The 24,109-nt window shown below is 41.9% G+C and overlaps 1 protein-coding gene, 1 long non-coding RNA gene and 1 pseudogene across 5 annotated transcripts; 1 reads left to right on the forward strand and 2 right to left on the reverse strand.

Annotated features, from left to right (window-relative positions):
- Positions 1-1,280: 1,280 nt before the first annotated feature.
- LOC118398231 (splicing factor U2AF 65 kDa subunit-like) lies at positions 1,281-18,026 on the reverse strand (annotated as a pseudogene).
- Positions 18,027-18,199: 173 nt separating this feature from the next.
- LOC118398232 (coiled-coil domain-containing protein 106-like) lies at positions 18,200-21,928 on the reverse strand. 4 transcript variants are annotated; one of them, XM_035793378.1, is made up of 7 exons: positions 21,910-21,928; positions 21,361-21,424; positions 21,100-21,198; positions 20,468-20,659; positions 19,941-20,102; positions 19,594-19,791; positions 18,200-19,431 (listed from the first exon to the last, which is right to left on the reverse strand). In XM_035793378.1, exons 2-7 carry the CDS (start codon positions 21,392-21,394, stop codon positions 19,115-19,117), a joined length of 1,002 nt encoding a protein of 333 aa, XP_035649271.1. In that variant the 5' UTR covers positions 21,395-21,424; positions 21,910-21,928; the 3' UTR covers positions 18,200-19,114. The 4 variants fall into 4 exon arrangements, with proteins under 4 accessions (XP_035649271.1, XP_035649270.1, XP_035649269.1 ...); XM_035793377.2 differs by lacking the exon at positions 21,910-21,928 and adding an exon at positions 21,709-21,827; XM_035793376.2 differs by lacking the exon at positions 21,910-21,928 and adding an exon at positions 21,597-21,742.
- Positions 21,929-22,047: 119 nt separating this feature from the next.
- Positions 22,048-23,753, forward strand: LOC127909627 (uncharacterized). Its single transcript, XR_008072226.1, has 3 exons — positions 22,048-22,121; positions 22,753-23,108; positions 23,348-23,753. It is a non-coding gene; the product is annotated as an uncharacterized LOC127909627 (long non-coding RNA).
- Positions 23,754-24,109: the final 356 nt, after the last annotated feature.

Below are 24,109 nucleotides of genomic sequence, written 5' to 3' on the forward strand. Positions count from 1 at the left end.
CAAAGATTTTACTGAGTTAGTTCATTTAAGGAAATCAGTCAATTGAAATAAATTCATTAGGCCCTAATCTATAGATTTCACATCACTGAGAATAAGGATATGCATCTGTTGATCACAGATACCTTAAAAAAAAGGTAGGGGCGTGGATTAGAAAACCAGTCAGTATCTACCATTTGCCTCATTCAGTGTGACATCTCCTTCGCATAAAGTTGATCAGACTGTTGATTGTGGCCTGTGGAATTGTGTCCCACTCTTCAACAGATGTGCGAACTTCCTGGATATTGGCAGGAACTGGAATAAGCTGTCAAACATGTCGATCCATATCATCTTAAACATGCTCAATGGGTGACATGTCTGGTGAGTATGCAGGCCATGGAAGAATTGGGACATTTTCAGCTTACAGGGATTGTGTACAGAGCCTTGCGACATGGGGGCGTGCACTTTCATGCTGAAACCTGAGGTGATGGCGGGGAATAACTGGCACGACAATGGGCCTCAGGATCTTGTCACGGTATCTCTGTGCATTCAAATGGCCATCGATAAAATGCAATTGTGTTTGTTGTCTGTAGCTTATACATGCCCTTAGCGCTACCATGGGGCACTCTGTTCACAATGTTGACATCAGCAAACCGCTCGCCCACACGACGACATACACGTGTTCTGCGGTTGTGAGGCCAGTTGGACATACTGCCAAATTCTCTAAAATGACTTGAGGCGGCTTATGGTTGAGAAAATCATTCAATTCTCTGGCAGCAGCTCTGTGGACATTCCTGCAGTCAGCATGTCAATTGATCGCTCCCTCAAAACTTGAGACAGCTATGGCATTGTGTTGCGTGACAAAACTGCACATTTTAGAGTGGCCTTTTATTGTCCCCAGCACAAGGTGCCCCTTTTTGTGCATAGGAAACATTTCTGGGGTATTTTATTTCAACTCATGAAACATGGGACCAACCCTTTACATGTTGAGTTTATATTTTTTGTTCAGTGTAGTTCTCAAAACTCACTGAATAGAACTTTAGCCTGGCGTTGTCTTTTTTTCCCCAACCCTACTGCGAGGCACTGTGAAATTAAAGACTGACCGATTCAACCCATTTGGGAACACGTAATAGAAATGTTCCATTACACCTTTTGATCTCTTTTCCATCCACCATCAAAAATATTCCGCCTTGGAGGAGATCTCAGATAGTTGGCTCCATAAAATACCAAGGATGAGCCACAAGCACACTCAAATTCTGATTCAATACCCTGTAGACAATAAACAGATCAGACAGACATCAGAGTACATTAAATATGTTTTAATGAGATCAGTCAAGACCTTCTGTAAACAACCTTACAATGTAGAGGGAAGTGACGGAGTGCAAAAATTCTCACCTGCTAACCTGTTGACAGTATATGGACAGAGTCAAAGCCATTCTCTTACATAATCGTTCAACCTGTTTCGGAAAACAACAAACAATCTCAGACGTGGAGAAGCTTTGGTAATGCAAATCATCTAAAAGATCCTTAGGAAACTACAGCATTTGGAACGCAAACCTGTCAAAATAAAAGAGCGTTATGAAATTCGAAGCAACGGAAACTCTTGGGGATGGGAATAGAAAGGAAAATAATAGCAGACAGGTTCTTCCAAGTGTGATCTTTGTTGTAAAGAGAAAATTGAAAACAATTGAATAAGAAAGAGGAGTATAAGTGGAAGAAAGGGCCATGTAATTGAACTCTTCACATCGTTTTAATAGAGCCCACCCACGCCTGCAAATTATCTTGACTTTTCTATTTTATTGCCTGTCACGAACCTGAATTCATGTCATCCTCCAGAAAGCCTCACACGTGCATATCCACATCTTTTTTTGGTCCTAAAGATATCACTTTGAGGCAAAACGTACTACAAAAAAAACAGCAGATATGATTTTACAGTGAAATAAATAACATTGTGTCAATGTTGTTTTACAAGACCAACCAAGGGTTGAGGCAGGGCAGTGATAACTCTCTCTCGGCTGTACAGCAGTTTGTCTGAGGAGAGAGAGCGAGCGAGAGAGAGAGAGAGAGAGAGAGGAAGCTGTGGAGGGGGAGAGTTCAGGGTCGTGTTCATTAGGCACCAAACTGAAGAAAACGGACTGAAACGGGGAGGGATCTGAACTACCTGAACTTGTACAATAAGAAATACATATTTATTTTTTCAGTCACAAAACATTTTGCTATGGTATGCCCTAATGAACACGACCCAAATGTATCCAGTTACAGTACCTCTGATTGGGTGAATAATATATGCAGTGCATCCAATCTAATGTAGCTGATTGGACATACAGTAAGGCCTAAAATACAGTTAAAGACTTAACACATACAACCCTATGAGATAGGGTTAATAAAACTGCATTTCATCATCACCGCTGTGTCATAGCATCAGCGTGATCGAGAGGCTTCTATTACAGGCTCTGGATCTGGCCTGGGTCAGCAGGTACTTCCTGTTAATATACTGGCCTGTAAGGTCTCCATATCAATGCAGTTGCCATTTTGGAAGTCTCATTGTTTTCTGTGGAATGGAGGTTGCCCACTGAGAAAGTCACATTGCATCATTTTCAGTCGTTTTGTTATCAAAAGAGGGCGGTGATGCTAAGTTAAATGTACACAAAGACACAATACTTGAAGGTCCCCTCAGACTTTTTTGTTGATGTTCTGAAAATGGAGGGGGGGGCCTAAGAACATTTAAAAAATCCTGGCTCGAGTATGGATAAAACAAAATGGTTAAAATCGTGATTGAACTTGATTCATAGGAGAAAAGTCAGAATTTGACCAATTCTGCTGATAAGTGGCATTAAATGAACTTCAATAGGCCTCTTATACTCATTATATCAAAGTGATAAATTAATAAATAAATACTCCATATAAATACATATTATCCACTGGCCAGACCCAGTTTTCTGTACAAAATGTACCTCCCATTCTTATAATACAATATAGGAATAATCTTTGTAACAAGTCTTCCATTCTGCCTCTCTAGTAGCTAAATTCAAACTTTGTCTTCTCTTTAAAAAAAAATTCAAGTTGGGAGTGTTGTGATGCTCATAAATATTCCTATCATTACATAAAACTCTGCTTCTCTCCCTCTCTCTGGTTCTCAGGTCTACCAGAAGTCTCGGCGGTGGTAAGCGTCTGGGTCACAGTACTTGGTCACCACCACCCTGTTGGCAAACTTCCTGCCTGTTAGCGCCTGCATGGCCTTCTGGGAGTCAAACAGCGTCATGAACTCCACAAAGATCTGAGAGAGGGAAAGAAAGGATAGGAGAGTAGGTGAATAGCCATTCAGTATAGAACCATGTAATTCTACAGCAATCAACTATGATAAATGTTAACACACACACACACACACACACACACACACACACACACACACACACACACACACACACACACACACACACACCTTATTGCATTGGAAACTATTATCTTAAGCCTAGGCAAAAGTGATATGTTATGAAATGCTTGTTTGATGGGCAAATTGACATTTTTTTACACCCTTTTTCTCCCCAATTTCGGGATTACAAATCTTGTCTCATCGCTGCAACTCCCCAATGGGCTCGGGAGAGGCGAAGGTCGGGTCCTCTGAAACATGACACCCGCTCGCTTAACCCGGAAGCCAGCTGCACTAATGTGTCAGAGGAAACACCGTTTAACTGACGACCGAAGTCAGCCTGCAGGCGCCCCGGCGCCCGCCACGAGGAGTCGCTAGAGCATGATGAGCCAAGTAAAGCCCCCCCGGCCAAACCCTCCCCTAACCCAGATGATGCTGGGCCAATTGTGCGCTGCCCTATGGGACTCCGGGTCAAGGCCGGTAATGGGATCGAACCTAAGGCTGTAGTGACACCGCAACACTGCGATGCAGTGCCTTAGACCACTGCGCCACTCGGTAGGCCAGGGAATTCAATCATTTAACCTGAACTGAACGGATTCACTTAAAAAATTTACAATTTCAGAACGCACACCACACAAACTCTCCTCAAATGACTGCAACAAACACCCCCATGCATCATGAGCCCTCATCCCATCCCATCTTAACACCCAGGTACTCCTTTACCCCTCCCCTTGCTCATCTCACCTTCCCAGTGCCTGGGACCTCCAGGCCATCCACTGGCCGGGGGATTTCAATGCTCTTCACCTGGCCGTACTTGCCGCACTCATCCCGGACATCCTCCACGATCTCCTCGTACTCCTCGTCATCCAGCAGCTCCTCCACAGCCACCATGTTCATCAGGCAGAGGACCTCAGTGGGTAGGCCACCCAGCGAAGCCATGGAGGTGGGCATCAGGCCTGGCACCTGGAGGGTCACCGGGGTCTGGTTCATACCTGTCTGATGGGGGAAGGGTGGGGAGAGGTGTTGGTGATTGGGAAGGTTGAAAGAACATGAGCACTTGTAGAAAACCTTTTAGAATGTTTAGGGTGTAAAACACATAATATAATTTTTAAATAATAATGTGTCCTCTTTGCAGTTGTGTATATGCTTAGTCAATCCGTAGTCAGCTCTGGATTGTCCTGATTAAGTTATGAAACAAAGCTTGATGTTCCAGGTCAGTCATTCGGCGATGGTCACAAGCCATTCAAACAAAGTCGAGCTGCTTGAACTTTTGCGCCAGGAGTGGCATAAAGTCACCCAACATCAATGTGAAAGACTGGTGGAGAGCGTGCCAAGACGCATGAAAGCTGTGAATGAAAATCAGGGTTATTCCACCAAATATTGATTTCTGAACTCTTCTTAAGATAAAACATTAGTATTGTGTTGTTAAAAAATGAATATGGACTTATTTTCTTTGCATTATTTGAGGTCTGACAACATTTTTTTGTTATTTTGACCAGTTGTCATTTTGCAAATAAATGCTCTAAATGACAATATTTTTATTTGGAACTTGGGAGAAATGTCAGTAGTTTATAGAATAAAACAAATTTAATTTTACCCAAACACATACACAAAATAGTAAAACCAGAGAAACGGATAATTTTGCAGTGGTCTCTGTATATACAGAGATGTATGTACACTACCGTTCAAAAGTTTGGGGTCACTTAGAAATGTCCTAGTTTTCCATGACAAAAATACATGAAATAAATTGCTAAATTAATCGGAAATATATTCAAGACATTGGCAATATAAATAATGATTTTTAATTGAAATAATAATTGTGTCAAATAATCAAATAGTCTAAATAATCCTCCATTTGCAGCAACTACAGCCTTGCAGACCTTTGGCATTCTAGTTGTCCATTTGTTGAGGTAATCTGAAGAGATTTCACCCCATGCTTCCTGAAGCGCCTCCCACAAGTTGGATTGGCTTGCTGGGCACTTCTTATGTACCATACGGTCAAGCTGCTCCCACAACAGCTCAATAGGGTTGAGATCCGGTGACTGTGCTGGCCACTCCATCATAGACAGAATAGCAGCTGACTGCTTCTTCCCTAAATAGTTATTGCATAGTTTGGAGCTGTGCTTTGGGTCATTGTCCTGTTGTAGGAGGAAATTTGCTGCAGTTATGCGCTGTCCACATGGTATGGCATTGAAAAATGGAGTGATAGCCTTCCTTCTACAAGATCCCTTTTACCCTGTACAAATCTCCCACCTTACGACCACCAAAGCACCTCCAGACCATCACATTGCCTCCACCATGCTTGACAGATGGCGTCAAGCACTCCTCCAGCATCTTTTCATTTTTTGTGTCTCACGAATGTTCCTCTTTGTGATCTGAACACCTCAAACCTAGATTCGTCTGTCCATAACACTTTTTTCCAATCTTCCTCTGTCCAGTGTCTGTGTTCTTTTGCCCATCTTAATCTTTTCATTGGCCAGTCTGAGATATGGCTTTTTCTTTGCAACTCTGCCTAGAAGGCCAGCATCCTGGAATCGCCTCTTCACTGTTGACGTTGAGACTGGTGTTTTGTGGGTACTATTTAATGAAGCTGCCAGTTGAGGACTTGTGAGGCGTCTGTTTCTCAAACTAGACACACTAATGTTCTTGTCCTCTTGCTCAGTTGTGCACCGGGGCCTCCCACTTCTCTTTCTATTCTAATTAGAGCCAGTTTCAGAAGAAAGTTCTTTGTTTCTAGCCATTTTGAGCCTGTAATCGAGTCTGTAACCCACAAATGCTGATGCTCCAGATACTCAACTAGTCTAAAGAAGGACAGTTTTATTGCTTCTTTTAATCAGAACAGCTTTTTTCAGCTGTGCTAACATAATTGCAAAAGGGTTTTATGATGATCAATTAGACTTTTAAAATGATAAACGTAGATTAGCTAACACAACGTGCCATTGGAACACAGGAGTGATGGTTGCTGATAATGGGCCTCTGTACGCCTATGTAGATATTCCATTTAAAAATATTTTAAAAAATCAAGCTACAATAGTCATTTATAGCATTAACAATGTATACACTGTATTTCTGATCAATTTTATGTTATTTTAATTGACTCTTTTTTTTTGCTGTTCTTTCAAAAACTAGGAGATTCTAAATGACCCCAAACTTTTGAACAGTAGTGCACACATACAGTGCATTCGGAAACTATTCAGACCCCTTGACTTTTTCCAAATGTTGTTATGTTACAGCAGTATTCTAAAAATGTGTTTTTTAAGAATCCCTCAATCTACACACAATATCCCATAATGACAAAGCAAAAACAGGTTTTTATAAATGTTTACAAAATACATTTACATAACGATTCAGATCCTTCACTCAGTACTTTGTTGAAGCACCTTTGGGTATGATGCAACAAGCTTGGCACACCTGTATTTGGGGAGGTTTCTCCCACTCTTCTATGCAGATACTTTCAAGCTCTGTCAGGTTGGATGGGGAGTGTCGCTGCACAGCTATTTTCAAATCAATTATACATATTTAGCAGATGTTATTGGGGGTGAAATGCTTGTGTTCCTAGTGCAGTAGTATCTAACAATTCACAACAATACACAAATCCAAAAGTAAAAGTGGAATAGATACTACTGCACTAGGAACACAAGCATTTCAAAAGTAAAATAATGGAATTATTAGGATAGGAAATATCGGAGTGGAATTTACTAAATACAGTAGAATAGAATACCGTATATACATATGAGATCAGTAAAGCTGTATATAATTATTATTTATGTGACTAGTGTTCCATTATTTAAAGTGGCCAGTGATTCCATGTCTATGTATATAGCGCAGCAGGCTCTAACGTGCAGGGTTGAGTAACTGGGTGGTACCCGACTAGTACTGGCTATTTAAAGTGACGGAGTGCAAAAATTCTCACCTGCTAACCTGTTGACATTATATGGACAGAGTCAAAGCCATTCTCTTACATAATCGTTCAACCTGTTTCGGAAAACAACAAACAATCTCAGACGTGGAGAAGCTTTGGTAATGCAAATCATCTAAAAGATCCTCAGGAAACTACATCATTTGGAACGCAAACCTGTCAAAATAAAAGTCCATTATGAAATTCTCAGAGGCTACCCGAAACATATGCCAGTCTATGTGACTAAAACAATCTTGAAGCATGGATTCCGATTGGTCAGACCAGCATTGAATAGACCTCAGCATGGGTACTTCCTGTTTGAGTTTCTGCCTATAGGAAGGGAGGAGCAAAATCGAGTCCTGATCTGATTTGCCGAAGGGAGGGCGGGGGGAGGGCCTTGTAGGCATCTCAAAAAAGCGAGTATCAGTGATCTAGTGTTTTCCCTAAACTAGTACTACAGTCAATGTGTTGGTAGAACTTCGGTAGTGTTTTCCTCAAATTTGCTTTGTTAAAATCCCCAGCTACAATAAATGCGGCCTCAGGATATGTGGTTTCCAGTTTGCATGAAGTCCAGTGTCATTCATTGAGGGCCTACACTGAACATTAGCGAGTAATATACTCAGAAGCAGTGGATGGTGTACCCGCCTCCCGAGTCGGACTAGAAATCCACTCTGAATACCTCTTCTCCGCCGGCGGCGACTTGAAGCAGCCTCTGGTATAAGTTCAATTGCCCTGGGGGGTACGGACAAAGGATCCAATTCAGGAAAGTTGTATTTCTGACCATAATGCTGAAGATTTACCGCCGCTATGATATCGAAAAGTTATTTCCGGCTGTATGTAATAACACAAAACCATTTCTGGGCTAATAATGTAATAAATAATACATTAAAAAATGAAATACTGCAAAGTTGTTTAGGAGCTAGAAGCAGAGCTGCCATGTCTGTTGGCGCCATCTTGCCATGCCATCAGGTCTCTTCAGAGATGTTCAATCGGGTTCAAGTCCGGGCCACTCAAGGACATTCAGAGACTTGTCCCTAAGCCACGCCTGCATTATCTTGGCTGTGTACTTAGGGTCGTTGTCCTGTTGGAAGGTGAACCTTCGCCCAGTCTGTGGTCCTGAGCACTCTGGAGCAGGTTTTCATCAAGGATCTCTCTGTACTTTGTTCCGTTCATCTTTCCCTCTATCCTGACTAGTCTCCCAGTCCCCGCCTCTGAAAAACATCCCACAACATGATGCTGCCACCACCATGCTTCACCGTTGGGATGGTACCAGGTTTCCTCCAGATGTGACGTTTCGAATTCAGGCTAAAGAGTTCAATCTTGGTTTCATCATACCAGAGAATCTTGTTTCTCATGGTCTGAGAGTCCTTTAGGTGCCCTTTGACAAACTCCAAGCGGGCTGTCATGTGCCTTTTATTGAGGAGTGGCTTCTGTCTGGCCACTACTATAAAGGCCTGATTGGTGGAGTGCTGCAGAGATGGTCGGGCTTCTGGAAGGTTCTCCCATCTCCACAGAGGAACTCTGGAGCTTTGTCAGTGACCAACGGGTTCTTGGTCACCTCCCTGACCAACACCCTTCTCCCCTGATTGCCCAGTTTGGCCGGGCGAACTGTTCCAGGAAGAGTCTTGGTGGTTCCAAACTTCTTCCATTTAAGAATGATGGAAGCCACTGTGTTCTTGGTGACCTTCAATGCTGCAGACATTTTTCGCTACCCTTCCCCAGATCTGTGCCTCGACACAATCCTGTCTCGGAGCTCTACGGAAAATTCCTTCGACCTCATGGCTTATGTGCCTTTCCAAATCATGTCCAACCAATTGAATTTACCACAGGTGGACTCCAAATTTTAGAAACATCTCAAGGATGATCAATGGAAACAGGACACACCTGAACTACATTTCAAATATCATAGCAAAGGGTCTGAATACTTATATAATAAGGTATCCTTTTTTTTGTTGTCATTATGGGGTATCACGTGTAGATTGATGAAAGAAAAACATTTATTAAATTATTTTTAGAATAAGGGTGTAACAGAATTTGGAAAAGTTCAAAGGGTCTGAATACTTTCCAAATGCACTGTATGTATGTGTGTATATTTACAGTACCAGTCAAAAGTTTGGACACACCTACTCATTCAAGGGTTTTTCTTAATTTTTGACATTGCAGAATCATAGTGAAGACATCAAAACTATTAAATAACACATATGTTATGTAGTAACCAAAGTAGCCCCCCTTTGCCTTGATGACAGCTTTGCACACTCTTGGCATGTTCTCCCACGTTTTGTGCCTTACTCACACATTTTTTTTCCCTCATTCTGTCTTCCATTTTGAAATGTTTTCTACCGTTTGCTCCTTTTGAACAGCACCCAGTTGTAAAGTGTGCCTCTACTTGTAGTCTATCATCTCTGCTACTCACCAGAGCTGCGTTCTTGGCCCCAACACTGGCTCTCTGCACCAGGAGCTTCTTGTCCCCCAGCTGCATCCCATTCAACCCTGCAATTGCCTGAGACGGCAAACATAGTTAGAACAGTGGGATACATCACAATAGTCAAAATGTATTTCCTATCCACATCTCCTTTCCTACAACAGCGCTGATCTACTAAGGCTGGATGGGTGACAGCAATATGGAAGACGACTACTATGAGATTGGCTTTCACCTGGCCAGGTATATCAGATCAGTGTGGATTAAAGAGAGACAGACAGGGTAGCCACTTTGTACTATTGACATGCAGCCCAAGAGTTTGTGACCTTATGTTAACCTCATATCTATAACAAGAAACATATTGCACACAGCAATACAGGTGCAATATCTGACACTGACCTGGTCGTTCAAATTGACGTCCACATATTCACAGAAGGCGTAGCCCTTGGAGAGGGCCGTGGCGCTGTCTTTGACCAGGTTGAAGGCCTTCAGAGGGCCAAAGGAGGTCAACAGCTCTTTTACCTAGGGGGGTGAAGACCAGAAAACACAAACAATGAACAAAATTATATGAGGGGAAGGATTGCTCTATCAGTAATATTGTCTGAACTAAAACAAATTCATTCTCATCCTTGATGATTGACAAAATTAAACAGTACTATGAAATGTATTGATCATGCTAGAGACTTAGAAAGGAGGACTTCAATAAGTTAGAAAGGACTGACCTGATCATCATTAAGGTAATTTGGCAAGCCACCGATGAAGAGTTTGTGGGCTGAGCTTGTGATTTGGCTTTTGAACAGAGCCTGTCGAGATTTGAGGCCTCGTTTTAATTCCTCTGCCTAGCCTTTGTTCCAAATGTTTTGTCCGGGTGACGTTTCTGAGGTGCTCTCTTTAGTACCGCCACACTTCTGCCTGGCTTTATTTGAAGCAGGCTGATTTGCTGGCCTCGTTTTAATGCTCCACGGTGAAACCACTCCTAATCCAAGCAACAGTGAGATATAGGGTTAAGACATTTTTTAAAAATTGAAATCAGAGGACTCAACTGTGTCAACAATCTTTCGAAAGACCCACCTGGTACATAGACACTGGGGCTCTCACTCATGCCGGGCAGGGGCTGGTAGTCGTGAGGCCGTCTGATCTTCAGGCTCTGACCCTGGAAGATGATGCCGTCAAAGGCCATGGCCTGGGTCGTCTCGTCCACCGAGCGGAACTGGAAGAGGAACAGGTAGAGAGAAGGTCAACATTGTGACGTGCTATTGTAGAAGCATGCAAAACTCAACGATACTTCAGCACTCAGCACGGCAACTGTTAGCGGGCAATGCAAGTTAGCTAACAACTGCCATCCATGATCGACATGTATTTTATGCCATCATTTCTATACTAAATACATTTTAGTTGAGCACACACCTCGAGGAAGGCAAAGTTCTTGTCCTGGTTTATCTGTACAGCTAGAACAGGGAGGGTTGCCAGGGGCCTGGGTGAGTCCGCCAAGGCACATCTGGGCATTGAAGAAATCCATCATTGCTTCCTATTGACACAACATGGACGATCACTTATATGTTTTGCAATTGGGAAGGCAGAAGTACATAGAACCAGCCTGGTCGAGAGCCTTCTATGACACAGTAGTGATGATGAAATGCACAGAGTTATTTTTAACCATATCGCATAGGGTTGAGGCGTTAGTCTTTAACTGTATTTTAGGCCTTATGTTCGATCAGCTACAATGAACAAACGCAACATGCAACAATTTCAAAGATTTTACAGAGTTACAGTTCATATAAGGACATCAGCTAATTGAAATAAATTGATTAGGCTCTAATCTATGGATTTCACATGACTAGGAATACAGACATGCATCGGTATGACAAAAGTCATCCCAAACATGCTCAAATCGGTGACATGTCTGGTGAGTATGCAGGACATGGAAGAACTGGGACATTTTCAGCTTCCAGCAATTGTGTACAGATCCTTGGCCTCAGACAAACGCGCAGGTGAAGAAGCCGGATGTGAAGGTCATGGGCTGGCGTGGTTACACGTGGTTTGCGGTTGTGATGCCGGTTGGCGGTACTGCCAAATTCTCTAAAAACGATGTTGGAGGTGGCTTATGATAGAGAAAATAACCTTAAATTCTCTGGCAACAGCTCTGGTGGACATTCCTGCAATCAGCATGCCAATTGCACGCTCCCTCAAAGCTTGAGACATCTGTGGCATTGTGTTGTATGACAAAACTGCACATTTTAGAGTGGCCTTTTAGGTGCACCTGTGTAATTATCATGCTGTTTAATCAGCTTATTGATATGCCACACCTGTCAGGTGGATGGATTATTGTGAGATAGGAGAATGCTGACTAACAGGGATGTCAACACATTTGTGCACAACATTTTCGAGAAATACGTTTTTTGTGCATATGGAAAATGTTAGGTATATTTTATTTCCGCTCATGAAATATAGGACCAAGACTTTACATGTTGCTTTTATATTTTTGATGGGCTACAGTTTACATACACTCAGCCAAGACCCCAGAAAAAAAATTGTAGACCTCCACAAGTCTGGTTAATCATTGGGAGCAATTTCCAAACGCCTGAAGGTACCACGTTCATTTGTACAAACAATAGTACGCAAGTATAAACACCATGGGACCCCGCAGCCATCATACCGCTCAGGAGGGAGACGCGTTCTGTCTCCTAGAGATGAATGTACTTTGGTGCGAAAAGTACAAATCAATCCCAGAACAACAGCAAAGGACCTTGTGAAGATGCTGTAGGTACAAAAGCATCTATATCCACAGTAAAAACGAGTCCTATATCGACATAACCTGAAAGAAGCCACTGCTCCAAAACCGCCCTAATAAATCCAAACTACGGTTTGCAACTGCACATAGGAACAAAGATTGTACCTTTTGGAGAAATGTCCTCTGTTCTGATTAAACAAAAATAGAACTGTTTGGCCATGATGCCCATTGTTATGTTTGGAGGAAAAAGAGGGAGGCTTGCAATACGAAGAACACCATCCCAACCGTGAAGCACAGGGGTGGCAGCATCATGTTGCGGGGGTGCATTGCTGCAGGAGGGACTGGTGCACTTCACAAAATTGATGGCATCATGAGGAAAATTATGTCTATATTGAAGCAACATCTCAAGACATCAATCAGGAAGTTAAAGCTTGGTCGCAAAGGGGTCTTCCAAATGGACAATGACCCCAAGCATACTTCCAAAGTTGTGGCAAAATGGCTTAAGGACAACAAAGTCAAGGTATTGGAGTGGCCATCACAAAGCCCTGACCTCAATCGTATAGAAAATCTGTGGGCAGACCTGAAAAAGCCTCTGCAAGCTAAAGGCCTACAAACCCGACTCATTTACACCAGCTCGTCAGTAGGAATGGGCCAAAATTTACCCAACTTATTGTGGGATGGCTACCCGAAACATTTGACCCAAGTTAAACAATTTAAAGGCAATGCTACCAAATACTAATTGACTGTATGTAAACTTCTGACCCACTGGGAATGTGACAAAATAAATAAAAGCTGAAACAAATCATTCTCTCTACTATTTTCCTGACATTTCACATTCCTAAAATAAAGTGGTGATCCTAACTGACCTAAGACAGGGAATTTTTACTAGGATTAAATGCCAGGAATTGTGAAAAACTGTGTTTAAATTTATTTGGCAAAGGTGTATGTAAACTTCCGACTTCAACTGTACATTAGATTTGGTGAATAATATATGCAGTGCATCCAATCAGTAACTGGATATGAAATTGATACATCTAGTTGTGGACTTTAGGGCACACTGCAGCTCTTTGTCAAGTGTTGCATTGACTTCACTTGCTGATGTGTAGTAATCAGCATATACAGAGACACAGGCTTCACTCAGAGCCAGTGGCAAGTCATTAGTAAAGATTGGTGGGGAAAAAACATCAGTCTGCTTCATGTGAATTATTTACCCTTTTCACACCACCATGCCAACCCGAACCGTACTGCAACTATGTTGAATGCTTAACCAAGCCAGCACAGTACCGCTCAGCTTGGCTCTGCTAAGGTAGTGTGGAAAGGGTAGCAGTTTCCCCATTACCTACCTCTGTGATGCCAAATGGTATGTTGCCTACGTACAGCCTCCTGGCCTGCCTGGTCATTTGGCTGCCCACCACGGGTACAGAGGTGGGGGCGGGGGGCGGCCCCTCTGGAGTTATCATGGTGGGCAGCAGGGCCGTGGCTGGGATCTGGCCAGCAGCTGAGAGAGGAACATGGACTCAAGTTAGATATGAGTCTAACGGAGAAGAAATACTCAACACCTGCTCTTTCCATGACATAGGCTGACAAAGGGAATCCAGGTGAAAGCCATGATCCCTTATTGAAGTCACTTGTTAAATTCACATCAAAGAGTAGATGACGGGGAGGTGACAGATTAAAGAAAAGTTTAAGCCTTGAAACATGTGCCATTTAGAGGGTGAAGTGGGCAAGACACAAGATTTAAGTGCCTTTGAACGGGGCATGGCAATACGTTCCAGGCGCACCGGTTTGTGTCGAGAACTGCAACGCTGGCGGGTTTTTCACTCAACAGTTTCCCGTGTATATCAAGAATGGTCCACCACCCAAAGGACATTTTTGGGGGGCAATATTAAGAAGGTGTTTTTAATGTTTTGTACACTCAGTGTATGTATGACTATATACAGTGCATTCGTAAAGTACTCAGACCCCTTCACTTTTTCCACAATTTGTAAAGTTACAACCTTATTTTTTTCCCTCATCAATCTACACACATTACCCCATAATGACAAAGTAAAAACAGATTTTTTGAAATGTTGGCAAATAGATTTTTAAAAAATAACTAATAAAATATTACATTTGCATAAGTATTCAGACCCTTTACTCAGTATATTGTTGAAGCACCTTTGGCAACGATTACAGCCTCGAGTCTTCTTGGGTATTGACGCTACAAGCTTGGAACACCTGTATTTGGAGAGTTTCTCCCATTCTTCTCTGCAAGCTCAGGTTGAGAGACATGTCACGAAGCCACTCCTGCATTGTCTTGGCTGTGTGCATAGGGTCCATTTTCCTGTTGGAAGGTGAAACTTCGCCCCAGTCTGAGGTGGTTCCAAACTTCTTCCATTTAAGAATGATGGAGGCCACTGTGTTCTTGGGGTCCTTCAATGCTGTAGAAATATTGTGGTACCCTTCCCCAGATCTGTGCCTCGACACAATCCTGTCTCGGACCTCAACGGACAATTCCTTCGACCTCATGGCTTGGTTTTTGCTCTGACATGCACTGTCAACTGCAGGACCTTACATAGTGTGTGCCTTTCCAAATCATGTCCAATCAATTGAATTTACCACAAGTGGACTACAATCAAGTTGTAGATACATCTTGAGGATGATCATTGGAAACAGGATGCACCTGAGCTCAATTTCGAGTCTCATAGAAAAGGATCTGAATACTTATGTAAATAAGGTAATCCTGTTTTTTATTTTTAATAAACTTGTAAATGTCTAAAAACCTGTTTTCGCTTTTTCATTATGGGGTATTATTTTGTGTAGATTGATAAGGATTTTCTTAAATTAAATGTAATAATTGTTAGGATATGGCTGTAACATAACAAAATGTGGAAAAGGGCAACGGGATCTGAATAATTTCCGAATGCACTGTATTTATGTACAGTTGAAGTTGGAAATTTACATACACTTAGGTTGGAGTCATTAAAACTCATGTTCTACCACTCCACAAAATCCTTGTTATTAACAAACTACAGTTTTGGCAAGTCGGTTAGGACATCTACTGTGTGCTTGACACAAGTCATTTTCCCAACAATTGTTTACAGACAGATTATTTCACTTATAATTCACTGTATCATAATTCCAGTGGGTCAAAAGTGTACATACACTAAGTTGACTGTGCCTTTAAACAGCTTGGAAAATTCCAGAAAATGATGTCATAGCTTTAGAAGCTTCTGATAGGCAAATTGACATAATTTGAGTCAATTGGAGGTGTACCTGTGGATGTATTTCAAGGCCCACCTTCAAACTCAAAGAAAAATTGTAGACCTTCACAAGTCTGGTTCATCCTTGGGAGCAATTTACAAATGTCTGAAGGAATCACTTACATTTGTACAAACAATAGTAGGCAAGTATAAACACCATGGGACTACGCAGCCGTCATAACACTCAGGAAAGAGACGCATTCTGTCTCCTAGAGATGAATGTACTTTGGTGCAAAAAGTGCAAATCAATCCCAGTACAACAGCAAAGGACATTGTGAAGATGCTGGAGGAAACAGGTACAAAAGTATCTATATCCACAGTAAAACGAGTCGTATATCGACATAACCTGAAAGGCCGCTCAACAAACGAAACGTTTGACCCAAGTTAAACAATTTAAAGGCAATGCTACCACATACTAATTGAGTGTATCTAAACTTCTGAGCCACTGGGAATGTGATGAAATAAATTAAAGCTGAAATAAATCACTCTACTATTATTCGGACATTTCACATTCTTAAAATAAAGTGGTGATCCTAACTGACCTAAGACAGGGAGGGAATTTTTACTAGGATTAAATGTCAGGAATTATGAAAAACTGAGTTTAAATGTATTTGGCTAAGGTGTATGTAAACTTCCGACTTCAACTGTGTATGTATTAAGTGAGAGGGACTGAGTTGAATACTTTCATACAAAATCGCATGAACAGCCTTTGCTTTTGAGCAAAAATAATACGGACCATGATGTGACACTATTATAGTGAGTACTGACAAACTGACCCTGCATAGCCTTGTACTGCAGGGGGGTGATATGCTCGAAGCCTGGTGCCGGGACATCCCAGTACTTCCTCACTTTCTTCTTCTTCTCTCTGTGCAGAGCTGGAGAGCGACTGCTGGAGAGAGACAGGAGAGATGGACATATAGCCTTGCAATGCAGAGACCGTGTGGACGGAGGTTAATCGATAGCACAAAAGTATGGGAATCAATGGGATATCACAAAAAAATACATTTTGGATTGATAGTTATAATACATTGCTCTTAGAACTCTATCTACCTGGCATCTACATGCTCCCATTTGTATATGGTTTAAACATCAGACATTTACCATAATATAAGCCCCGATTTCAAAGTAAGCCTCTGACCATTATAGATCCAAGACGTCTCCCGTTACCATGACCCTGTTTGTATTAAGAACCATTCTGACATTAGAACACTCAACAACCACCAAGTACATTACAGATGGACACTTGACTCATAATTAGCAGTTCAACTTTGATAGTGTCATGCACGTCACGGTCTGCTGTAATACTGTACCTCACAACAGTCTCTTGGGATTGTTTTTGAGTCTGTATGCTGAAATAACAGTTAAAACAAGGGTATTCCGTGTATTATTGCATAAAGGTGGGGAAAGAGATAGTTGAAACCAGTCAATGATCCACAGAAAGCTATTCACACAAAATGGAAGTGCAACTCATTTCAAATACTTGTAAAGTATCCACCTGCGCCTGTGTCGACGACGTTCCTTGCTGTCGCCACGGCTTTCCCTGCTCTTCCTCCTTTCCCGGCACCTCTTCTTCCTCTCTCGGCTGAGACTGCGGGACGGGGTACGCCACCCATGCCGATTCTCCTTGTCCCGCTCTGAAGGGGGAAAGAGGGAGGAAGGGGAGGCGAGCAGGGGAGAGTCACAGTGACAAAGTCACAGGATCCCTTAGTTGCAGGAGGAGAGACAAATCCTTAAGCATACTGCTTTAAAAAAAAAGTAATAAACACAAGTGTATGCTGCTACTCCTGTTATAGCTAACGTTAGAGTTAAAAGGCAATTGCCATTCACGCTATCAACATGCAGAGTTAGCACATCTGCAACACTATTCCCTGATTCTACATTGCATAAATGTGTCCTGGTATAGTACCCTTGAGCGTGGTGTAGTTAATAAGAGCAAAAGTCATGGACAGGTCCCAATTATTTTTAATTTGCTCCCGAAAAAAAAAAAAACACTAATCAGGCAGATGTGACTAGCTATTCTGTGATGGCTAGCGGGTCAATCAGTGCCTTTTTGTCATACATTGCGAGCAGACGTGCCAGCATGTGAGTCTGTATGTGTCATAAATTAATATTGTTTTGGTAAACAAATCATAGGCCTAGTGCAAGCAGCTAGCTGACAACAATGTAGTGACAGCGAACTACTGGTATGCTAGCTCCCTATAATAATCTCTAAAACCTAGCTGGTACAATTAACCATTACTATAGGATGAATGATCAACACTCACCTTTCTTATTTTCAGTCAACAATCTCTCGAATTCATCAAAATCCGACATTTTAGACCTAGATTGGATGACTTCTCTTGTTAGTTTTGCTACCAAGGCTACAAATAAACACAGCTTGTTTGAATCAAGACTGGGCACAGGAAATTAGGACGCCCCCTGTCGGCATGGAATAATACTGATCTAGTGTTGTGTGCTGAACAGAGGAATTCTGGAACATTTTTCAGAGCCCAGTTAGAAAGACAGACATATTTCTGAAATGTAATATCTAGGAAGACAGATACCAACTACTAAAACGCATAACTGCATTTTGCGCAAACAATGTTTTTTTTATTATTGTACAGCAGATGGGTTACACCGCTTTCACTGACCTCAATATACTATCGAAATGTGGAAATAAAATGTAAAATACATAAATTAACAAAATAATATTGTAGCTGTGGATCAGGTATTAACAAATGATTCAACAATGAAAACAAATAAACATGTACAGGTGGAGTTTCTTTAAACCCACGGCTCAGAACGGTGTGCCTGTCCATTAACGGTCTTTACCATCAAAACAGCATTTGATGTATACTCAAATTCTTCACATTTTCCATTAATTTGGACTCCGCAAACTTGTAGAACATATTTCCCTGAATGGCAGTCATCTAACCAAAAACTAGCAGGGCTCTCAAAGGAAGGAATACGGTGTCTGCAGTATGTCAGTGCTTCTACCATTCATGAATCATGCAGAAACTCACACCGCAGATCATTATTCTGCTGTGCCACCTGACAATGAAAGAGCCATGAATCAAAGACTATAAAAACTTAATCCAATTAACATGAACAGCAGGATGGAGCCAACATTATTTTTCTGTGTAACTGCTGTAATAGGCTATGTCACAAAATTATCCAGTGTGTTGCTACATCACAAAATTATCCCGTGTGTGGCTTTTAGTTAATACAGTGACAGACTACAACCGTTTACACAAAATCCATCTCTTTCCTTCAAAAAAAAGTGTAAACATATCTCTCGCTCAACAACAAAAAACTACCCTCGGTGCCCCCAATGCGGTAATCCTGCAATTAGCCCTTCGGAAAATGTTTCAAACACAATGAATAAGATATTTCAAGAGAAGAGGTCAAAAAAAAAAAAGTGTGACTCCCCATGAAGGTCAATAACTTTTCAGTCTACCTTCCCTCCATGTCTAAACCTATAGGAGGAAAGGACCCTCCATTAGTTTCTGAACCTGTAGGAGATGGGCAGAAGCAGGTGGTTCTTCTTCATGGCTGCCACTTTGGCATGCATGGGCTCGTCCAGGGCCTTGTAGCAGCGACGGGCGTAGTCCAGGAGCTTCTCCTTGGAAGACTCAAACTCGCCCACCTCGGCCACCTTCTCTGGGGCTACCAGCAGCAGCTCGGCGATGGGGGATGTGGAGGCCATAGTGTTGCGGTCCACCCGGTGGACCTGGAAGGCCTTGGACATGCTCCTCAGGCGCTGGTAGGTGAGGAGGATCTTCTGGTACCGGTGGAGCACACCGTCAGGATCTTTCACTGAAGGAGAGGAGACATTTTAGTTAGCAGTTGATAGGAATTTCTCCCCAAAAGTGTGATAACAAGGAACCAATTTTTTCCAACATGCAATTTAATATTATTAAGCAGCAGACGAATGCACCGGGCATAGGAAATAACTTCGAAATAAACTGACTTGATTACCTCTTTGTCTTTCCTTGCCCCGAGTAATCCGGAAAACCCGTCTCATTTTCATTCTCGGCTCCCCACCATTCCTGGATCCCTTTTTCTTGGACATCTTCTCGTCCGATGAATCGTCATCCTCTTCCACTTCCTCTTCCTCCATATAACCGTCTTCCTCAAAGTACTTATCTTCTTCGATCACACGCACCTCCTGTTTTACTGGGGGGGAGGGGGGCAGTGACAAAATGTATCATCATACACTTCAAGACACTAGATGACGGTTGACACTAAAGCCTAGCTTAAGCTGTATGACTCTCCCACTCCTAAAAAGCCATCCCACCCAAAAATCTATTCTGCTTCCCCCTCACCAGGTACTCTGCTGCTACATGTGTGAGGTTGGCTCTGGACGTGTTTCCGTAGCATTCCAGACCTGGTGGTCATGGGTGAAGGAGGAGGGCTTGGAGCTCTCTCTGGTGGAGGTTTCAGAGTAGTGTAGTTCAGACTAGTGTGTTGGGATTCGGGATAAACATCTAATAAAGAGGGGAGAGGATAATCGATTTTTAAACGAGTTCCAATTTTTTAAATTATTTTTTCCCCCCTCTACCTTAATTTCACCTCTCTCCATGTATCAGCTTATATAGTTGTGTATTCACTTGTATTATGCTTCCAAACAGTGCACTAAATAGAAAGTGTGACCAGATAAGAAACAGTGCTTCAATTGAACGTACAGTCAAGTACTGACCCACTGGGCACACACTGGTTGAAGCAATGTTGTTTCCACGTTGTTCAATTAAATTCCATTGAACCAACCTGGAATAGATGCTGAATTGACATCTGTGCCCAGTGGGAGGTCAGTAGAAAAGTGCTCCCCACCACCAACCCCCCCAGTCTTTACGGTTGCTCTCCGGCGTCCTCATGGAGGAAACAAAGCGTTCCAGCTGGCAGCGCAGGAAGTTGCGTTCCTCCTCCAGGTCCTCGATGCGCTTCTGCAGCCACGAATTCTTCTCCAGGGACACACAAAGGTGGGTGCGCAGGTTGGTGATCAGCATGAACGGGCTGTAGTGCGGAGGCATTTCAGAAGCCGACTCTGGAAGGTGGCAGTTCATTATTTGACTGTTTGAGGCATTGGTCATACATGGGTAGGCCCTGAGAAGTTATTGACCATCTGACTTATGACACCATAATTACATGATTAATTTAGTTGATTAAGGTATCAAGAGGTGATTATGCAGGGCACTATTCACGAGGGATGGTAGTTTAATCACCTCCACCCTCCAGGTGAATGGAATTTCTAGCCAATTAGTGACAATCAATAAACTGTAGATCACTTTGCTCGGGTTTGAGTAGCCCTGAACTATCTTATCTGACATGGTCATGACAGGAGAACAAATTTATAAGGGGTTGCTTAACTTACTAATATTCTGTATGAGAGACTGGTAAAATGGTTCATACAGAAGCCTGGTTGTTACCCAACACCCCCTCCAAAAATATATATATCTGTCTGAGTGGTATTAAGCACAAATGTACCTTCCAAAATCTGCTCACTCTGGTTCAGATAGGCAGACCGGCCCTGGTTCTCCTCAAAGGGGAAGGAGACTTCATATTCATCCACAACATTATATAGACCTTTAGGGACCACAGTCAATGGTAGTGACACATGAGTGACAAATAAAAAATGTAATTTGATAAATATATTGGTTAAATGGAAGTGCATTGAGTAAGCTAATTGAAGTCATTTTGTAAAATAACAATACAGCCTATTCGGAGGACGAAGACAAATGAAAGTACCTGTTGCATTCCTCGTGCTTGTCCGATCAGTCATCCTTCGTGGATTGAGTGCTGTTCTGCAAATCTGTAATACATATGGCAACATTGTAACATTATAATAAGCACCGTCGTGGATCATACGTCAAGAAGTGTTAAAACAGTCATTAGTCCGTCGAGACGGTGATGTCACCAGCTGTAAAACAATTAAGATACCCCCAATGCGATTTCGCCATATAAGTGGTATCTAGTAAGTTCACCTGCTCCGAAATTGAAATGTAGCTAATCAATGTAGAATGCAATACGAATACAGGTAAAAACAACTGATGTTTTAGCATGAAATGTCAGCGAATGGTTTGTATTAGTTGTTACCCCGTTCTTCAAACGAGCCGCAAGTTAATAAGCAAGTTAATAACCATCCGCTTCCCATCAGGTGAAATGGGGTGAATTAGACAGCTTTTCTAATCGAGCCACGTGCGTAATTACTGCGCAGGGGGTGTAACGCTTCGGACTTCCTCTTCGATGGCTAATGAGAATGTATAATAATTATAGTGAAACAAACCTAATACCTACTTCATCGTGTCTTCAAATAACCTGCATCAACTACTGCATTTGCATCTTATAGCCTACCATGATAATAATTTCATACAATTTTTTTGCATACTGTATGTGGGAGGAGCTCAGGTGAGATTGCGGGAGGGGATAAATTAGTTTGAGAAAACACACAAAAATATTAAAGATAGGTTCGAATTCGACAATTCGGGGAGAATACAAAACTTGACCAGGTAGACAATTATTTTTTCTAATAAATAATGACATTAAAAGTTGTCGGAGTCGACATCAGTGTCACCTGGGCAAATTAAAAATAAACGTGTAAAACATGACAAAGCGCAACTAAACGTCAGTCTACCGACTATCAAAAGCATGTTTAACAATATATTCTGCCTGGCCTTACTATTTTCTTTGTTGCTTTGGAGTGAAAATGTCATTAGTTTGGATATTCTGAGATTATAAAATAGTACCTTCCCACAGGGCAAAGTTTTGATTTACATTTGGTTGAGCTGTCAACTAACAAGAATTCAACGTGAATTCAACCAACAATTTCACCCTGTCGTTGGATTTATTTTAAAAGTTGGGTGAAAAAATAAGAGATTCTCTTACTTTGATTACATTTTGCAATTCTAAACAGTTTTCCAGGTTGATTCAACGTCATTACATATACTTTTTGGTTTGAAATGAAGTGGAAACAACGTTGATTGAACCAGTTTTTGCCCTGTGGATTCCTGTTTATACCATACAAACATTGTGTTTACATTTTTGCTACCTAATACCAATCACTTTTATTTCCCACTCATGTAGATGATAAATTATATTTAGCTTTTCATATTCCCTAGTATTTTTTTTTTTTTTTGTCAGATTTCTGATTCCCTCACTCATTCAGGTGTGACCATGGGGCTCTGTGATGGCCTGTCCCACTGTAAATGGACTTGTGCTGATGGACTTGCTGGGTGGCGCCGCCTTGCTGGTGGGAGTCTTTGTCCCTCTGGATATCAAAGGCAGAGACTTTGGGGATCTCCTGGTGTACACAGGGGCACTGTTCATGCTCATGTCTCTGGGTGCTGGGGTACAGCGGCAACATTGACGGCCTTGCCTCCAGCAAAGAGCTGGGCCACATTGGCACCACTGTGGACCAACTGGCCCGCACCCTCAGCCGCAAGATGCATATCCATCACTCCAGGGAACCTTAGGGCTGTGGCTGTCCATAAAAACAGGTAAGTTACTCATCGGGACTTAAATAATGGGTTATAGGCCCAAACATATTCTAAATTATAAATACAGTATAGGACTCATCTGTCAAAGAGACAGCATGATTCCCTGTTAAAATAAAGGTTAAATAAAATAAATACATGCCAAGACATACTAATTGTGATGCATCTACTCTGCAACATGTAAAATAATGACAAGCAATTGATCTGTAACCTCTCGCTCTGCCTGCCACTTCTTTCAATAGGCTTTCCATCTTCACGTTGGTGGGTGGATGCCAGACACGGATCAATTACCCCCGATGTCCCCCCGGGGTGTCAGGGTAGCCTAGTGGTTAGAGCGTTGGACTAGTAACCGAAAGGTTGCAAGTTCAAATCCCCGAGCTGACAAGGTACAAATCTGTCGTTCTTCCCCTGAACAGGCAGTTAACCCACTGTTCCTAGGCCGTCATTGAAAATAAGAATTTGTTCTTAACTGACTTGCCTAGTAAAATAAAAAAAAATAAAAAAACATTGAACCACTTCAATAGTTCTTGTTCTAGTGCAGTATTTTACATTTTCTTCTGAGACTTGAGTCCAGCAGTATTAGTGTTTGATGGGTAATAATAGCCGTGTTTTATGCCAAAGGGTTGACTGCACTTACCTAACATGTAATGTCCCCTGTGTAGGGGTGGCTAGAGCATTGGTCTACTGGTATTGGTCTACTGGTAACTGAAAGGTTGCAAGATCAAATCCCTGAGCTAAAGGTAAAAATCTGTTGTTTTACCCCTGAACAAGGCAATTAACCAACTCCTAGGCTGTCATTGAAAATAAGAATTTGTTCTTAACTGATTTGCCTAGTTAAATAAAGGTAAAATATTACAAACTAGTAATGTTGAAACATTTCTTTAATAATGCAATTGCTCATCTGTTACATGGATGCTATTAGTGGATGTGATTTGAAATCTCTTGTGTGGTCTAATAGTCAATCTTTTTCATATAATTATTTTGCAAATGTATGTTTCCTTGTG

Source organism: Oncorhynchus keta, chromosome 19 (assembly GCF_023373465.1).
Source record: "Oncorhynchus keta strain PuntledgeMale-10-30-2019 chromosome 19, Oket_V2, whole genome shotgun sequence".
Lineage (NCBI taxonomy): Eukaryota > Metazoa > Chordata > Actinopteri > Salmoniformes > Salmonidae > Oncorhynchus > Oncorhynchus keta.